Raw genomic sequence first — 19,045 nt, 5'->3', positions numbered from 1 at the left:
GGTTCAGCTCCGGGATCGGGCGCTGATTGCCCCTCTGGGGGTAGTGGTGCCTGGATCTAGGAGTATAGAGTGCATATGGGGAGTGTGAGTGTGGTTACCGTGTCCATTTTTGTGTGTCTACATGTGGGGCGAGGATGTGAATATTTGTTTGCGTACATGAGGGCGGGAACGTATGCTTGTGTATGTGTGTGCTTGTTCGTCTACGTCTATGTGTCAGGTCGGGCCATAGACTCCGCCTCACTCATCATCTTATTGCCCCCCACCCCACCACCATGCCCTGCCGGTGGAGGATGCCCCTGGCAACCGGTGCGTTGGTGGTTTCTCTTGCCGGGGCGGGATGCTAGGGTGAGCGCCGGCCCACTCTCGGTGATCGCTTGCCGGGACCTGGCCCTCCTGGCTTTGCTAGGCCCCGGTTGGGGGGTGGGGGTTCCCCACACACGCTATCAAACATCTACATGGAGGAACCTTATGAACATAAGCGCGCTCATACACACAGGTGTGCACACAGATGTACACACAAGCATTCACATTGGTGTAAAAACAGGGGTGCACAGACACACACTGTCTTGATCTGCTGTTGCTTCAAAACTAATTTTTTTAATATTAGTTATGTGTGCTGCTTAATAACATTTAACATTTAGTATTTACCGTGAGTCATACAGATGTTGATTGTTGCTGCAGTTTTTCTGATGTTGTGCCCTCTGGTGTTTTCTCTTTTTGTCAGCAGGTATGGAAGCAAATTCTATTTTTTTTCTGTTTTTGTTTTTCTTTCTATCTTTCTATATTATTATTGTGTGTATGTATGTATATGTGTGTATTTGTGTATATGTAGGTATATATGTATGTGTGTGTATGTATATGTGTGTGTATGTGTATGTATGTGTATGTATACAGTATATATATATATATATAATTACTTTTTCTTCTTCTTCTTCTTTCCTGTTTTTTTCCTGGTCTTGTCTGTCAAGTATGGTTAAATAAAAGGGTATATAAAATTTAATTAATTAATTTTTTTATTTTTTTTTAAAGGCTGTGAATGATGATAGCATAGCTACACATACGCATTGTCACGTGTTATCTGTGTTACTGACAGGCCGGGAAAAAAATAATGAAATAACAGCGCTGAAGTGGTATGTGTGTGTGTGTGTGTGTGTGTGTGTGTGTGTGTGTGTGTGTGTGTGTGTGTGTGTGTGTGTGTTTGTTGCCCTTTAGCTGCTGCCTCCAGATCTGCATGCGTTTACACTCCACACATTTTTGTCAGAATGCTGCTTATAGAAACACTGAGACGTAGCTTCATGATCCTGAGACTAACACACATTGTAGCACAGACTGCGCAGGTCTCTCTCTCCATCTCTCTCTCTCCCTCCATCTCTCTCTCTCCATCTCTCTCTCTCCCTCCATCTCTCTCTCTCCATCTCTCTCTCTCCCTCCATCTCTCTCTCCCTCCATCTCTCTCTCTCCCTCCATCTCTCTCTCTCCATCTCTCTCTCCATCTCTCTCTCCCTCTCTTTCTCTCTCTCTCCCTCTCCCTCACTCTCTTTCTCTCCCTCCCTCTCGCTCCCTCTCTCTCTCTCCATCTCCATCTCTCCATCTCTCTCTCTCCCTCCATCTCTCTCTCTCCATCTCTCTCTCTCCCTCCATCTCTCTCTCTCCATCTCTCTCTCTCTCCCTCTCTCTCTCCCTCCATCTCTCTCTCTCCATCTCTCTTTCTCCCTCCATCTATCTCTCTCCCTCCATCTTTCCATATCTCTCTCTTCCTCAATCTCTCTCTCTCTTCCTCCATTTCTCCATCTCTCTCTCCATCTCTCTCTCCATCTCTCTCTCTCTCTACCTCTCTCTCTCTCCATCTCTCTCTCTCTCCCTCTCTCTCTCCCTCCATCTCCCTCTCTCTCCATCTCTCCATCTCTCTTTCTACCTCCATCTCTCTCTCTCCATCTCTCTCTCTCCCTCCATCTCTCTCTCTCTCTTCCTCTCTCTCTCCCTCCATCTCTCTCCCTCCATCTCTCTCTCTCCATCTCTCTCCCTCCATCTCTCTCTCTCCATCTCTCTCTCCATCTCTCTCTCCCTCTCTTTCTCTCTCTCTCCCTCTCCCTCACTCTCTTTCTCTCCCTCCCTCTCGCTCCCTCTCTCTCTCTCCATCTCCATCTCTCCATCTCTCTCTCTCCCTCCATCTCTCTCTCTCCATCTCTCTCTCTCCCTCCATCTCTCTCTCTCCATCTCTCTCTCTCCCTCCATCTCTCCATCTCTCTCTACCTCCATCTCTCTCTCTCTTTCTCCCTCCATCTATCTCTCTCCCTCCATCTTTCCATATCTCTCTCTTCCTCAATCTCTCTCTCTCTTCCTCCATTTCTCCATCTCTCTCTCCATCTCTCTCTCCCTCCATCTCTCTCACTCTCTACCTCTCTCTCTCTCCATCTCTCTCTCTCTCCCTCTCTCTCTCCCTCCATCTCCCTCTCTCTCCATCTCTCCATCTCTCTTTCTACCTCCATCTCTCTCTCTTTCTCCCTCCATCTCTCTCTTCCTCCATCTTTCCATATCTCTCTCTTCCTCAATCTCTCTCTCTCTCCCTCCATCTCTCTCTTCCTCCATCTTTCCATATCTCTCTCTTCCTCAATCTCTCTTTCTCTCCCTCCATCTCTTCATCTTTCTCTCCCTCCATCTCTCTCTCTCTCCATCTCTCTCCCTCCATCTCTTCATCCCTCTCTCTCTCTTTCCCTCTATCTCTCTCTCTCCATCTCTCTTTCTCTCTGTGTTAGTTGAGAACGTGAGGATGAGATGGAGGATGGTGGATTTCATCACTCTGCTCAGCTGCTGATTTCCTCAGAGACCTTTGCGCCGTGTGATTCTGTTGTCGCTTCCTCCACACTATCCTCACAGCGCAGGGAGCAATACCGACTCCAGACTTTCCTCAGCTTGTCCAATCGAAGTGTCCTCCAGGATAAACTCGATCTGTTATTAGATTGAGCCTGGAGAAAGAAACGCTGGAGTCGCGGCGTTCTCATCTCATGCCTACAACTAGCTCTCGCGGTAACTCCTAGGAGTGTTCTCCTGGTCACTTCCACTTAATGTTCGCTAGATGATGACCACAACAAGACATGAGAGGGCGTGTGTGTGTGTGTGTGTGTGTGCGTGCGTGCGTGCGTGCGTGCGTGCGTGCGTACATGTGTGTGTGGTCATGTGTGAGACTGCATTCATCTTTCATACATCAGCTAAAGGACAAAGTGACAAAGAGAGAGAGAGTGAGACTGAGAGAGGGAGAGACTGATGTATTATTCAGTAGTTTTTGCTCTGAGGTCAAAGGTCAAGCTCAGTCTGAGCAGTAAATCAGGAACAGATGGTCCCGGCTATCTGGAATAAGGTTTCCCGAGGGTTCCTGACCCACATCCTGGCAAGTTCTCCTCCCAAAATACATCTATCATTCCTGAAGCTCACAGGCGCAGGGTCTGCTGCTGGAGAAGAGTTTTATTTACTTTCATTGAAAAACGCAGAATGAAAAAAACTGGAGAAAAGATCTCACACGCACACACATAGTTTTTTCACACATACATTTTGTACAGCTTCTTTTAAAGGTTCTAGCTCAGATCCCTATTTCATTGCACAAGGATGTAGTGCTGAAGTCCCACACACATCTCTTCCAGTCAGCAGAGAGACGCGGATGTCTTTACAAGCTCCAGATGAAGCCATCATGCAGGTTTAAAGGCACGAGCGGCTCTGGGACGGGGATCTGAAGTGCACTTGTGTATCTGAGCCTCGACCATCAATAAGCTTAGCAGTAGATGTTGTTCTGATGACTTCGCCTGGGCTTCTCGCCTGCGTCTGAATTAGACATTCACACCGATATTAACCTCTCATAGGGAACCCATCAGGAACTCTGAAGAACACCATTACAGACCACTTGCAGTCCCCATGAGCCCTGCATTTCGCAGGAACCATGTAGAAAGTTCTGGGAGTGACACACACCAAGAGCATGGAGATGGATGTAGACTTAAATAAATAAACAGACCATGATGTGGCACTCGAGAGGATCCATCAGATACAGCTCCCGGGTTTTATCTTCTCACATGCACTTTCTCACTTATTACATAATTCATACACTTTCAAGCTGTTTCAGCCTCAGTGCAAATCTCTCAACAGAACAAGCACACACACACACACACACACACACACACACACTGTTTTCTGTCCACATGAACTAAAATAACATAATATTACAAAAATCTCTGTTACATTATTACAAGTTTTATTTTTCCTTAGGATGTCGCTATAAACATTTAACGAGAGCTCGTATATGCCAGGACGAAAAAAAGACTTCAAACTTTGCTCCATGTTTCATCCAAAATCAACCAATAGGAAGACTGCAGACTCACAGAAGAGTTACAGATTCGCTAGCATGTCAATGATAATCAAAACATGCTAATGGGCAAAAAAAAAATCTTATTACTGAACACATCTACGCATATAAGGGAAGAGGTGTAGCCACTAGAGGGCATTTTGAAGCAGGAGATGCTCATAAACATGGTGCTTTAAAGAGGGACACGCCCATTACAGTAGTGCTTTAAAGAGGGACACGTGCATTATAGTGGTGCTTTGAAGAGGGACACGCCCATTACAGTGGTGCTTTGAAGAGGGACATGCCCATTACAGTGGTGCTTTGAAGAGAGACACGCCCATTACAGTGGTGCTTTGAAGAGGGACACGCCCATTATAGTGGTGCTTTGAAGAGGGACACGCCCATTACAGTGGTGCTTTAAAGAGGGACACGCCCATTACAGTGGTGCTTTAAAGAGGGACACGCCTATTACAGTGGTGCTTTAAAGAGGGACACGCCCATTACAGTTGTGCTTTGAAGAGGGACACGCCCATTATCGTAGCTCTTTGAAGAGGGACACGGCCATTACAGTGGTGCTTTGAAGGGGGACACGCCCATTATCGTAGCTCTTTGAAGAGGGACATGGCCATTACAGTGGTGCTTTAAAGAGGGACACGCCCATTATCGTAGCGCTTTGAAGAGGGACACGGCCATTACAGTGGTGCTTTGAAGAGAGACACGGCCATTATAGTGGTGCTTTGAAGAGGGACACGCCCATTACAGTGGTGCTTTAAAGAGGGACACGCCCATTACAGTGGTGCTTTAAAGAGGGACACGCCCATTACAGTTGTGCTTTGAAGGGGGACACGCCCATTATCGTAGCTCTTTGAAGAGGGACACGGCCATTACAGTGGTGCTTTGAAGGGGGACACGGCCATTACAGTGGTGCTTTAAAGAGGGACACGCCCATTATGGTAGCGCTTTGAAGAGGGACACGGCCATTACAGTGGTGCTTTAAAGAGGGACACGGCCATTACAGTGGTGCTTAGAAGGGGGACACGCCCATTATCGTGGCGCTTTGAAGAGGGACACGCCCATTATAGTGGTGCTTTGAAGAGGGACATGACCACTATAGTGGTGCTTTGAACTAAATCACACCCATGACAGTAATATGTCCATGTGGGACACAGTTTAACTGTACTCGTAACTACGAACAGTGGATTAGCATTGTCTAGTGCTAATTTGTGAATAAGTTTTAATGTAATATTTTATGTAATAAAATAGGTGGAGCCACCAGAAGGTGCTGGCTCAGCCACCTCACTCCAACATAGTGTTAATTTTGTCCGCTAGTGTCAATTCTAGTCTTCGTCTCTTCTCTTTGGCCCGTTTAATACTGCTGTGATGACAAAGAGTTAAAGACGACCAAGCTTGTAACATCCCGTCACTGCGCGTGCAAACTACATCTGATACGCCGCGCAACGTGACCCGGGAAATGGTCGTCAATTAATATTTTCCATTATTATTTTCGTTGGAGCGGCATGGTAATGATTAGCACTGTCGCCTTGCACATACAGAGTCCGGGTTCAATTCCTGGCCAGGCTCAATCCCCTCCTCTGTGTGCATGTTCTCCCAGTGTTTGGTGGGTTTCCTCCCACAGTCCAAAAATCTGAGATTAGACTAACTGGTCCATTGTGTGTGCCTTGCGATGGATTGGCACCCTGTCCAAGGTGTACCCCACCTCGTGCCCTAAGGCTCCTGGGATAGGCTCCAGCCTTTATTGAAACTATTCAATAAAACCAAAGTGGAACTAACAAGTATGATGCTTGAGTATAATTGAGCATGAGTCTAAGGAAAAATACACAAACTACACAAACTACCTGAAAACCCAACACAGCACCATTTTAATAAACCTGACCCCTGTTGTCCATAACTGCTCATTGTTATGATTTTTTTATATTTTTTTGCTGGCTCATGTGACATTGCAGTCCCGATGCACAACGTAATATGTGGTCTAATTCATCTTTTCCATTTAGAGATGTTACCAACCTACAAACTTCATTTACTACACACAGTATAGGATACAGAGCGGAGTACACAGTGTGTAATAAGCGATTAGAGACGCAGCTACGGTCCCAGGACACGTGTAGGAGTTCACACTCTGCACATTTTTGTGCTCTGGCTGCTCAAATTCGTCTGATTCAGCTAATCGGTTCCCTTTAACAGGATGAGGGGGAGGCGCGCTCGGCAGGAAATCAACCCTCAGTGGACTCTTCTGGAACGAAAAACCTTACACAGATGTTTACTTAAAAGCGATTGACATTAACAAATTACCGCACAGATGTTCCTCAACTCATCTACGTTATCTCTCGTCAGACTGGAGTTAACTGCCGATGTACAACATCACACACTGAAGATCTGAAAACAGCTCATTAATACACAAACATGGAGTGACACTCCTAAAGAACTTTGAAATGAGACAAGACCTCAACCAAAGCACTTTAGCATACAGTATGATGCGTGCTTCAAAATGGGACACACCCAAGAATGTAAAGCTTCCAAAGTGGTTGTGGGCAGTGGCTCTTTAAAGTGGGACACAGCCATGAGATTAACGATTCCATGTGGCACATGTCCATGACATTGGCATTTCTAAGTGGAACATGACTGCAGTACATCAAAGTTGGACACACCCAAGAGAAGGGTACTTCAAAGCGGGACAAATTCACACCAGGATATGCCCCTGACAGAGTTGCTTCAAAGTCGGACACACCCATAACAAAGGTGCTTTGAAATGGGACACACCTATGGCAAGTGCTTTAAAGTGGCACTTAAATGTGGGACACACCCATAATAGAGGCATTTCAAAAGTATGACACGCCCATGACAAGTGTTGCTTCTTACATGGACCTCACCCATTTGAAATGGGACACGCCCGTTACAGGTGCTTCTAAGTGGGACACACCCATGACAAGAGGGGAGACACTGTGATACAGGTGCTTTAATGTGGGACACACCCATGAGAGAGGTGCTTTGATATGGGACACGACTGTTACAGGTGCTTCTTTGCGCGACACACCCATAAAACAATTGCTTCAAAACTAGACTAATACGGGACTTTCCCTTGACAGAATTGCTTAGAAATGAGACGCACCTAAGACAGAGGCACTTCAAAGTAAGTGAAATTAGGACACACCCACAACAATGATTCTGTGCTGTAGCTAAGAACAGTGGATTAGCATTGTCTCTGGGATCAAAGTTATCCGCTAATTTTTTAAGGTGTATAATTTTGGCATATTTAACTGAAGAAATGTGCTAAATGTGCCACACGACACACACACACACACACGCGCGCGCGCCCTAATCACCAGTGATGATGGTTAACCCGGCTGTAGAATGGATTTTGCTCTACATGCGTTATTAGCGTTCTCAGCGTGACTGTTATATCACAGACCTTAGAAACAATTAGCCGCTGTTGTTGCATTATTAATGGATCTATGATGAGACTTTCTAATCACACCCCCTCCGGCTCACTGCAATCTCAGCGCTCTTTAAGGATCATGCCTCATCACTCATCTCGACTAGATCCCAAAGACCGGCTAACAACAGACCTTAAATACAGTGAGCCTGGGGTAATACAGGGATTTTTTTTTCTGCCTATTAGCATGTTTTGTTTATCATCATCACCATGGTAGCGTGTCTGTAGCTGTGCTATGAGTCTGCAGTCTTCCTATTGGTGGATTTCGGATGAAATGTCTAACAAATATCTCAGTTATAAGCAGTCTTATTTTGTCCTGTGATATACAAGCCTTTCGTTACATGTCCATAGAGACATCGGGGAAGAAAAAACTAAAACTTTAAACTTACAATGATGTAACAGAGATTGTTACTGAGTGCATGTAGCTGGAACACAAGTTAGCTTGCTTTGCTAATCTAATCGAAAAGCAGCACTAGTGTAAAGCTGATTGGTCTTATCACATACTGTGGACTCATAAGACATGTCAATACATGTCTCACTACATGTGCACAAGCGAGAAACTCGCGACTTAGCCAAGGCAGCGCTAGCTATTAACTCGTCAGAATCTCAAAACGCAAGCTGAGAAAACTCCCGGTCTTTCTGTTTCACGTGGATTTCCATGGCCCTAATTTGAAAGCTCACTCGTTTTCGCCTAAACGTCTCTCAGGGACACATCGGCGCCTCGAGGACTCGCGGGATCGAAGGGATGAAAATGATGAAAATGACGTGACGACCCTGACAGCCTGCCTCAGGAAACACAGCGCCACAAAGCGAGGATAATGGGTGATTTTACAATATTTCATGTGATATTACCTCAAGCAGGATAACACACACACACACACACACACACACACACTCACACACACACACACAAACACACTCACATAGTAAAGGAGCAGGAATAGTGCTGCACTGTTTCGTAAATGGCTAATGAGGAACAGAGGATGCGATGAGAAAGACTCCGGCTGTTGGGTTGGCACAAAACACACAGAGAGAGCTGGCTGAGAACATATGGAGCACACACACACACACACACACACACACACACACACATATACACAGGAAAATCCTGCACATCTAGTCCTTTAATTAATCTGATCCGCCACCATATAAACACCTAAAACAAACACCATCAGGTTTTTACAGCCAGCATAATGAAGCCACTTTCCTTTCATCCTCCGAGCGGGAATTCTGATTTTCCGAGTCTTTTCTAAAATAAATGCGTGTCTACTGGAGTAAACAACATTTCACACACACACACACACACACACACATTGAACACAAACCCTCTAAAAACAAATAAAGCAAAATCCTTTTTAAAAAAATCGTCTAGCGTTATTCACACAATCATTAGAGTTAGCAAGGCGTTGGTTTATTACAAAGCTACGTTAGCTTGCAGGTTAGCATTACTGATTTAATATCACTTACATTCAGTCTAACTAATTAGGTATTTTTTTTTGTTTTGCCAATTATTGTCTTTTTGCTTTATTTATTCATTCATCTACGAAAAAAAAATTCTTTGTTTGTTTTTGCCTAAATTTCTTGTTTCTTTGGTTTTTTTTGTTACAATGTTGTGTTTTTATTTGCTATTCCATTGTTTTAAGTACTATTTTTCATTTTTACTAATATTTTGTTTATTCTACAGTTTTGGTGGGTTTCTACATTTTTTGTTTTTTCTTTCTTCACTACTATTATTCTTGGGGGGGGTGCAACATTTTGAAAAAAAATGTTTTTTGCAACATTTTATGTTTTTGCTATGATTTATTTTATGTTTCTTTGCTGCTATTTTCTTTGGGGGGAATTCGTACAATTTTTCTGCAATTTTTTATTTTTGCTAAAAAAACTTTTTTTTGGTCTTTTGAACTAAAGTATTTGTTTGTTTTGGCTTTTTTTATTTTGCTAAAAAAATTGCTACTAGTTTTTGTTTTTGGAAATTTATTTAGTTTTTGCTATTTTGTCCCTCTCCTGTCTTCCTCTAGCTTTGTTAATATAGTGTAAAAATTAAGAATTCCTGACCCTTTGCAGGAGATTAAAATGAAATCCTGCTTCAGCCATAATATGTGAATGAATACACTAGTTACAGTAGGAGACACTCAGTAGTGTGCACTCTGTCCCCTATTTAGGGCACAACAGCATTTGGGACACAGACGTGAAAGCGGCCTCACCTCCATCCACTGGCCGTGTGATTGCATCTTGAGCAGGATGCAGGGGTCGGGTTTGGACAGAGCATCCCGGTCCGAGATTCCTTTACACGCCACACGCAGCTCCACTTTAGTCAGACAGGGGCTGTTAAAGAGCCCCAGCGAGGTGGCGGCCGACTCGTAGATGTCACTCATTGTTAGTTCAGTGCTGAAGCTGTGAAGGAGAAACGGGAAAGAATCACACAGGGGAAGAAAGTGTTTACGGTTATAAACATAATTATGGAGTTAAACATTTAATTACACAAGATTCTTATTCATGGACGACCAGAGAGGTGTACGTTACAAGATTAGAAACACGATCCATTATTTCATATTTATTAAACAATACACTTTGTTTCACTCTTAAATCATTAAAATCAAAACTTGTTATTATTTATAAACATTTTTTGTTTAACGTTCTGCTTCCTTTTTGATTTCACACTTTCACCACAGGGGGCGCCAGGTGAGTCAGACACCACAAATAAACATCTCATTAACAAAACTCTCCTTAATACACAAGAAAGTGAACGGGCTAACATGTCGGGTTTTTCTTTTAGGTATAATTTATTACAACGAAATAAATAAAAACAACAATATAAGAAGTAATTAGTAAATGAACTCATACAATAAACTAAACTTATAAACCCTGATAAAAATAAAATGAAAGTTTATTCATCTATTTCAATTATTTCTGTAGAAATATAAACCTGTAATGTATGACATAACTATAAATGGATTAAAAAGTATCCCATCATTCCTTAATAAAGAAGAAACTTGTAGTGGATGAATAACCCACACAGGGCTGTGCTGTGATCGGGGATGAATCTCCGCTGGGTATCTCTGCTTCATCACTCGCCATGTGCTTCATTATTTAACTCTAACACATGTTGCTTTATACAACATTAACTTTGCTGTTAATAAACCGTAACCAGTCACAACGTTACACCCTAAACTCTGTTACAGTTTTCACTTGTTTAAGCAGAATCTTTATAAAGCTCAGATTATCAGAGTCAGAAAATCTGCCCAATGAAATAAAACACAAAAGCTTAAATCAATGAAAGTTTTAAAGGCTTTAGTCTGCATTTGTTTCTTCTAAAAAATAAAGAAACATAAACAGAGTTTCAGTGAAGCAGCTGCCAGTTACATCACCAGAGGAAGAATAAAAATAAAAACAGCATGACAGAAAAAGCTATTACACCATTTACTCTGTAGGTCACAATACATGATCAAACGTGTGTGTGTGTGTGTGTGTGTGTGTGTGTGGGTGGGAGGGAGAAAGAAAGGGAAGAAAAATACAAGGCAGAAAATAAATAAAATGAATAAAAAGCAAAAGTGTGTCAGTCTCTGTGAAGGAGGCGTGGCCTATGAGTGTTTGTCTCAATTATAGGAGGCGTGGCCTGTGTGTCAGTCTCTGTGAAGGAGGCGTGGCCTATGAGTGTTTGTCTCAATTATAGGAGGCGTGGCCTGTGTGTCAGTCTCTGTGAAGGAGGCGTGGCCTATGAGTGTTTGTCTCAATTATAGGAGGCGTGGCCTAGGTGTTTCGGTCTCAATATAGGAGGTGTGGCCAATGTGTGTCTGTCTCAGTGAAGGAGGCGTGGCCTATGTGTGTCAGTCTCAGTGAAGGGGCGTCACCTATGTGTGTCAGTCTTAATATAGGAGGTGTGGCCTGTGTGTCTGTCCCGGGCAAGGAGGCGTGGCCTATGTGTGTCAGTCTCAATATAGGAGGCGTGGCCTGTGTGTCAGTCTCAATATAGGAGGCGTGGCCTGTGTGTCAGTCTCAGTGAAGGGGCGTGGCCTATGTGTGTCAGTCTCAATATAGGAGGCGTGGCCTATGTGTCTCAGTCTCAGTGAAGGGGCGTCCCTTATGTCTGTCAGTCTCAATATAGGAGGCGTGGCCTATGTGTCTCAGTCTCAGTGAAGGGGCGTCCCTTATGTCTGTCAGTCTCAATATAGGAGGCGTGGCCTATGTGTCTCAGTCTCAGTGAAGGGGTGTCCCCTATGTCTGTCAGTCTTAATATAGGAGGCGTGCCCTGTGTGCGTCAGTCTGAGTAAAATAGGTGTGCCCTATGTGTGTCTGTATCAGAGAAGGAGGCGTGGCCTATGTGCCTGTCAGTCACAGCAAAAGAGGTGTGGACTCTTTTAAACTGTGTAATATTGTATCATATGTTAAGGCCATGTTGTATTAAAGCAGTTCACACACAGGATGTTTAATAAAACACTAAAGGAATCCTAGTTAAAATATTTGAGCCCATGCTCTTTGAGTGTGTGTTCTCACCCCTGACCACACCGCAGCACCAGCACTCCTTTAGAGCCTCCTTGGGCTTTCCTCCAACACACTCCATTGTGATTTAACACACCGTGTGTGTGATGGTCACCAGAATTCCTGTATCTGCTCCGAGTGCGAGTCTTACAGCTCCATCACACGCCGGCCGCTCCAAGACCATCCGTCAGTGCTGTACGAGCACGCTGACGGCCGACAGCCTCATCCATCACACACACACACACACCACATGGAGAGGTACAGTGTGTGTGTGTGAGAGAGAGAGAGAGGGGGAACCTGTCTTATTAACTAGTCCTGTCTCCTCTATGGAATCTCACAATAACACGGTCATGTCCGTCATATGTGTGTTTTATACCCTGAAATCCACTGAAATGTTGCTGAACAAAGTGAGACTGTTTTGTTTTCTCGTGTGTGTGTGTGTGTGTGTGTGTGTATAAATAATGCATGAACGTGCTCCCTGACAGTGGAGCAGCTGTCTGAGGCTTTGCCATGTTGTCACGAGACTGGCACTGGTTTGAATCCTGATGATGCCGTGGTCAGAGGTCTCGATAAAAATAAAATAAATAGAGTGATCTGTGAATCCTGACTCTCTGCGGTTACAGAATTTTTAGATCTGATTAAAAGCCTGCGAATGTGAACTCCCGAACTCCAGGCGCTAAAAGGAACGAGGCATCGCACGCGGTGAGACTGAATGTCAGGGGGGAAACATTCAGCTGTTATAGGAGGAAGATCAACGGCGCGGTGGCTGATGGAGCGGCGGGTCTGTTACCGCACAGAAGATGATTATTCACCAATAACGGCGCATCCTGACACTGGAGACTCCTTCCATAGATGTTTAAAAAAACACATTTCTTATTCTTATTATATTGTTTTTTGTCTTATAACTAATGTTTTAAAACCTGTTTGTTATCAGTGGAGCGTGCGCTGTAGACATGCTTAGGACCGGGACGTTACTATGGAAACCATAAGGTTAGAACACGCGCGTTGATATAAACGTGAAATGATCCTGTGGATTAGATTAGAGCCGGTACACACACCGAGTCACACAGGAACAACAACACCGGAGAAACTGTGTGTGAGACGTGAGAAGGATGGACATGTCACCTGCTCGGAATTCTGACGAACATCCCTCTTGCTCTCACACACACACACACACACACACACGACAAAAAGATAGCAGCTTTCTAACTTCTTTCCAGTCTGTTAATCTATGTGTAATTGCTCTCTTCCTCTCTTCCTCTGTCTCTCTGTCTCTCTGTCTCTCTGCAGTAAAAGGATCTTGAGATGAGAACTCCTCAGAGACTGCGTGATGAGAAATTAAATGTGTTTAAAGCTTTTAGTCTCTCTCATTTTTTTTCTTCTGATTTTCTGCATCCTGAAAGGAGATGAACACCAGCAGCCCTTCAAGGCCGATGGTACTCACTCAGTAGTCATGATGCTGTGAAGCTAAACGTCTGGAGTCTCACCTCCAGATCCGAGCTTTACTCACTACAGCATGACGTTTAACACGTGGGAAATACTGCCTGCACGTTTACAGGACGACAGTGTTGAGGTGATTTTGCTGGTCGTGTACATTCACACGGTGATGTCTCTCTGAGTCCTGCCTTTTTACACTTTACGCTCTCTTTAGTAGTTTATAGATGTTTAAACTTCCACAACCCACTTCCATGATAATGTAGGGAGTGCTCTCTATATCTCTCTCTCCATCTCCCTCTCCCTCTCTGTCCCTCTCCCTCTCTGTCCCTCTCCCTCTCCCTCTCTTCCTCGACCTCTCTCTCCATCTCCATCTCTCCCTCTCTCTCCCTCCCTCTCTCCATCTCTCCCTCTTTCTCTCTCTCTCCCTCTCTCTCCCTCCCTCTCTCCATCTCTCCCTCTTTCTCTCTCTCTCCCTCTCTCTCCCTCCCTCTCTCTATCTCCCTCTCTTTCTCTCTCTCTCCCTCTCCCTCTCTCCCTCCCTCTCTCCCTTTCTCTCTTAAACACTGACTCATTTCACCTCCATCTCGGCTTAAAGGCACAACAACAGCACCAACCCCAGCCCCTTATTACCCCTCTGTGCCTTTTACACAAAGCGCTAAGGTCCAACAAAGACGCAGTTTTCCTGGCGGTGTGAAAGAGGCTGGTGTGGAGACGCGTGAATTGTTTGCCCAGCAGGGGGCTCCACAGCCCTCCCCCTTCCCATCGCCCTGCTCTCACCCGCAGCAACTCAGAGTCACAATACTCTATACACAGAAACCCAGCAGTGTCGTGACTAATCCTACTATGATTAAAGAAATCATTTGTATATATGTATATAATGTAAATATATATTGCTAATAGAAGTTGTATGATTATAATTTTCACTAGCTGAACAGAATTAGTCATCTTTTCCAGAGTTAAAACACTGATCGTATTCAGTTACGTTTCCGTCTTCAGCGTTAGTGTTAATGATGAAAGTAAATAAATGTGCATAATAATAATCATAATAATAATAATAATAATAATAATCATAATAATAATAAATCTTTGTATCAAGTTACAGCATTGTAGAATGCTTAAGAAAAAAAGCACACACATGCAGAGCGAGGGTGTTTATATGTTCTCGATCCTCCTAAAAGCACGTCTACTCTAAACCGATTAGGCAAATAATTTTCACGTAACAGTTTCCAATTGTACAATTATAGATCTTTTTTTAAAATGAGGTCAAAGGTTAAGAGATCAATGATTGGCCTGGATAATTTACTTCCTTACGAGGCATTGAGACATTTCCAGCCATTGATTACGATGTATTTAAAGTGTCTGCTTCCCCACGTCCTCCTCACCGCAGAGTCGAACTGTCATACTGAGACGAGATCTCACACACACGCGCGTCCCGCCGTGTTCCTACACTAATTAGCTGTCATTTCATCACAGTGACAACGAGAAAACACCGACGCTCAACAGCAGCTTAACGCATCAGACGAACAAAGTTTCCTGTGAGTGAAATGAGGCCCAGCTGGAGACACGAGAGGGGGATTGTGGGAAAACTAGCATGACTCGAAACTCCCTGACGCGTTACTGAGAGTCGATCCCTCAATTTCTCCCTATAAATCCTTCCAGAAGGCCATTACCTGCCTCCACACATCACTCTCATCAGTGACGGGGAGACAGGGGGAGACAGAGGGAGACAGGGGAGACAGAGGGAGATCTCAATCTGAGGAGACAAGGGGAGACAGAGGGAGACGGGGGAGAGAGGGGGAGACAGAGGGAGACAGGGCAGATCTCAATCTGATGAGACAGGGGGAGACAGGGGGAGACAGAGGGAGACAGGGGGGACAGAGGGAGACAGGGGAGAGAGGGGGAGACAGAGGGAGACAGGGCAGATCTCAATCTGATGAGACAGGGGGAGACAGGGGGAGACAGGGCAGATCTCAATCTGATGAGACAGGGGAAGACAGTGGGAGACAGGGGGAGATGGGGAAGACAGAGGGAGAGAGAGGGAGACAGGGGGAGAGAGAGGGAGACAGGGGGAGACAGAGGGAGACAGGGGGGACAGAGGGAGACAGGGGGGACAGAGGGAGACAGGGGGGGACAGAGGGAGACGGGGAGATAGAGGGAGACGGGGAGATAGAGGGATTCCCATCACATGTCGAGAGGCAGACAGTGAGGTCCACTGCTACAGGAAGCACTCGTTTACCCACAATGCACCTGTCAGATTAATGTCTGCACAGGCTTTAGGAAGACTGGAAGACTGGAATAGTATAATGAAGATCCTGAAGCCACGCCTCCTTTACAGGGACTGACAGGCCACACCCCTTCACTACACTGTCTGATCGATGTGTTTATTCATTATGTCTCGGGAGGCTCAGAGGCATTCCCCGAACCGATTTTAAAATGAGCACCTTATAAAAAATAAACCTTATCATGCAGAAATAAATGATATTTCATAAACCCAGATATTCTGCTGTCTTTTTTATGCTTCTTTTATGAACAAAACAGATCTTTTGTTCAATCTATTTTTATTCCTATGCTGCAGATCAGAGGATTAATGCCAGATCTGGCGCTCCGGCCTGTCAGAGACGCCGAGATAAAGTGGATTTCACACGCTGTCTCATTAGCCTTAAATCTGCAAGTGCGCGCATATTTACTCAGATCTGATCTAATCCAATTGCAATGAGGACACTAATAAGGCATCAGGCTCCTCGTCAGACGCCTAGCTCGTTATCTTCCTGAGGCAGGGTAATTAAGGACGCATTATTGTGTGTTTGGAATAGCAAAAGATTTTGCCACGTGGTAGCTAATGTGTGTGTGTGTGTGTGTGTGTGTGTGTGTGTGTGTGTGTGAGACCCAGAAACCTCGCAAATCAAAAGAGAAGTCAGGTAAGGACGTGATGGAGGCTCTGAGCCGTAAAAAGAACAAAGGTGAAATAATTAACCTGCTCAGGATGTGTGTATAAATAAACAGCTGGTTTCCTGTGAGCTAACACACTCCTGCAGCTTCATGACTGAGCTTGACAAGACGTCTCTACAGACACCAGGTACGAGTGGGAATCACGCTTTGAAGATAAATAGGTTAATTAGAGACCCAAACATTAATGCAGGTTGGTTTAGAGACTCATTACCTGAGAGACGGTATGGAGAAGCCATGCAGTAGAGACACGGTCGAGCAGTCGAGCATCAATAAGCCCAGCCCCTTTTATTGAGACTGATAAAGAAGCCACGCCTCTTTTACTGAGAATAACTGATATAGAGGCAACACATGCCCCTTTTACTGAGACTAACATAAAGGAGACACGCCCCTTTTACTGAGACTGACATAGAGGAGACACGCCCCTTTTACTGAAAGTAAAAGACAAACATAGTGACACGCCCCTTTTACTGAGACTAACATAAAGGAGACACGCCCCTTTTACTGAAAGTAAAAGACAAACACAGTGACACGCCCCTTTTACTGAGACTAACATAGAGGAGACACGCCCCTTTTACTAAAAGTAAAAGACAAACATAGTGACACGCCCCTTTTACTGAGACTGACATAGAGGAGACACGCCCCTTTTACTAAAAGTAAAAGACAAACAGACTGACACGCCCCTTTTACTAAGACTGAGACATAGAGGAGACACACCCCTTTCACTGCAACTAACAGACATAGACACAGAGACACACATAGAGACACGCCCCTTTTACTGAAATTTATAGACATAGATACTCCCCTTTTATTGAAACAAACAGACATAGAGACACGCCTCTTTTACTGAGACTGATAGACATAGAGGAGACACACCCCTTTTTTACTAAAACTAATAGACAGACACGCCCCTTCTTTACCAAAACTAATAGACATAGACACAGAAACACACCCCTTCTTTACTAAAACTAATAGACAGACACAGACACGCCCCTTCTTTACTAAAACTAATAGACAGTCACAGAGACACGCCCCCTTTACTGAGACTCATGGTCATAGAGGACCAGGACCATAGAGGTCATAGTCCTCACCTCCTCCACTAGTCTCGGCTTATCGTATACAGAAACGACGGAGCTGTGTTTGTGAACTCCAGCTCCTGTACGGACGGGGTGTTAGATGATGATGTCAGGCGTTACAGGAAGTGGAGACTTAATTCAACTAGGAGGAAAATAAACCAATCCAGCGTCCCTGCGTGTTTAGGGTTAAAATCTAATTATCTGCATGAATTATTCATGCTCCACTCTTAGTCTGGTAGTTAAAGTGGTGTGTGTGTGTGTGTGAGGGGTAATAAACCTATGTGAATGAGAACTGATGGACAGGAAGCAGGAGTTAACGGTAACCTATTGATCTGAAGGATCCAGTTTCTGCCACTTCGACCGATCAAAATTGTCGAAAGAAATGAATAAATAATGACAGAAAACGCCAATGGCGGTGGCCGAGCGTTTCAGATGTCAAATTACAACCGTGTCCGGCCAAAAGTCGTCTTAAATCCCTGAATTACGCGCTTTAATAAACTAGTTGTAGTTAGCTGCAGGGGTGCTGCGTGAAGTTTCAGCGGTTACCTTGACAACCACTCTGCACCTAGCATACAACCGTACTGAAGAGTACGACACATTAATGCACTGACACGCAGGATGGTGAGTGTCATCAGTGTACCAGTTTCACTTAACAAACTCACGGTGGAAACATTAACGCAGGATTTAAAAGTCTAAAATGTTTGAAAAGAACTCATGCAACAACAAAAATAAAAAAGTTATGTTATGATGCATGGAGGTGTAAAATGAACTCGAATTACCTTCAAAGTTTAATCTTTTTTTTTTTTTTACAATTAGGTATTAAAATCTATTTTTATAGAACTCTGGACTAAATATGAGCAGGAGTTTGTATTTCTCAATTCTAAAGCAATAATAATTAACCATTAATTGGTGTTGATAATATTAATAAGGAATTAAATTAACTGAAAACAGTGAATTTCCAGCCAGATCAAACAGCTAGAGTTTATTATGTACATCATCCTAATAGGAAGAGCTTCAACTCACATGGAAGAGATAAATCCAAGCAGTTGAGTTTTTACTGAAGAACTTAAAGAGAAGAAAGTGTGTGAAGCTTTTCTTCGTGCAGGCAGTAAAACTCCATCCTGATCTCAGGTGCTGAGGAGCTGGAGGTGATGTCGAGGAAGCGAAGAGGAAGAAAACATCATATAAAAAAATAAAGAGGACCGGAGGAGGCGGAGTGTGTTCTACACACTGGTGTCTCTGTTCCTCTCTACACTGAGCTTCACACTCACACTCCAGACTGATCAGGGTTTTATTCTAACCTGCTGCTGAGGAGGAGGAGGAGGA

At 44.2% G+C, this 19,045-nt stretch overlaps 1 protein-coding gene across 1 annotated transcript in view; it reads right to left on the bottom strand.

Moving 5' to 3' along the window:
- Positions 1 to 18,955, bottom strand: part of cpne4a (copine IVa) — a 55,329-nt gene extending 36,374 nt beyond the window's left edge. The window contains exons 1-2 of the mRNA XM_053490684.1: positions 18,743 to 18,955; positions 9,986 to 10,175 (exon numbers count right to left, since the gene is read on the bottom strand). Coding sequence (XP_053346659.1) covers positions 9,986 to 10,156 — 171 coding nt within the window. The 5' untranslated portion in view covers positions 10,157 to 10,175; positions 18,743 to 18,955. The remainder of the gene's footprint in view (positions 1 to 9,985; positions 10,176 to 18,742) is intronic.
- Between the last annotated feature and the right edge of the window lie 90 nt (positions 18,956 to 19,045).

The sequence above is a fragment of the Clarias gariepinus genome, unplaced genomic scaffold (genome assembly GCF_024256425.1).
Source record: "Clarias gariepinus isolate MV-2021 ecotype Netherlands unplaced genomic scaffold, CGAR_prim_01v2 scaffold_30, whole genome shotgun sequence".
Classification (NCBI taxonomy): Eukaryota; Metazoa; Chordata; class Actinopteri; order Siluriformes; family Clariidae; genus Clarias; species Clarias gariepinus.
The sequence above is the reverse complement of the archived record's forward strand: the minus strand, read 5'-3'. Positions and strand labels throughout refer to the sequence as shown.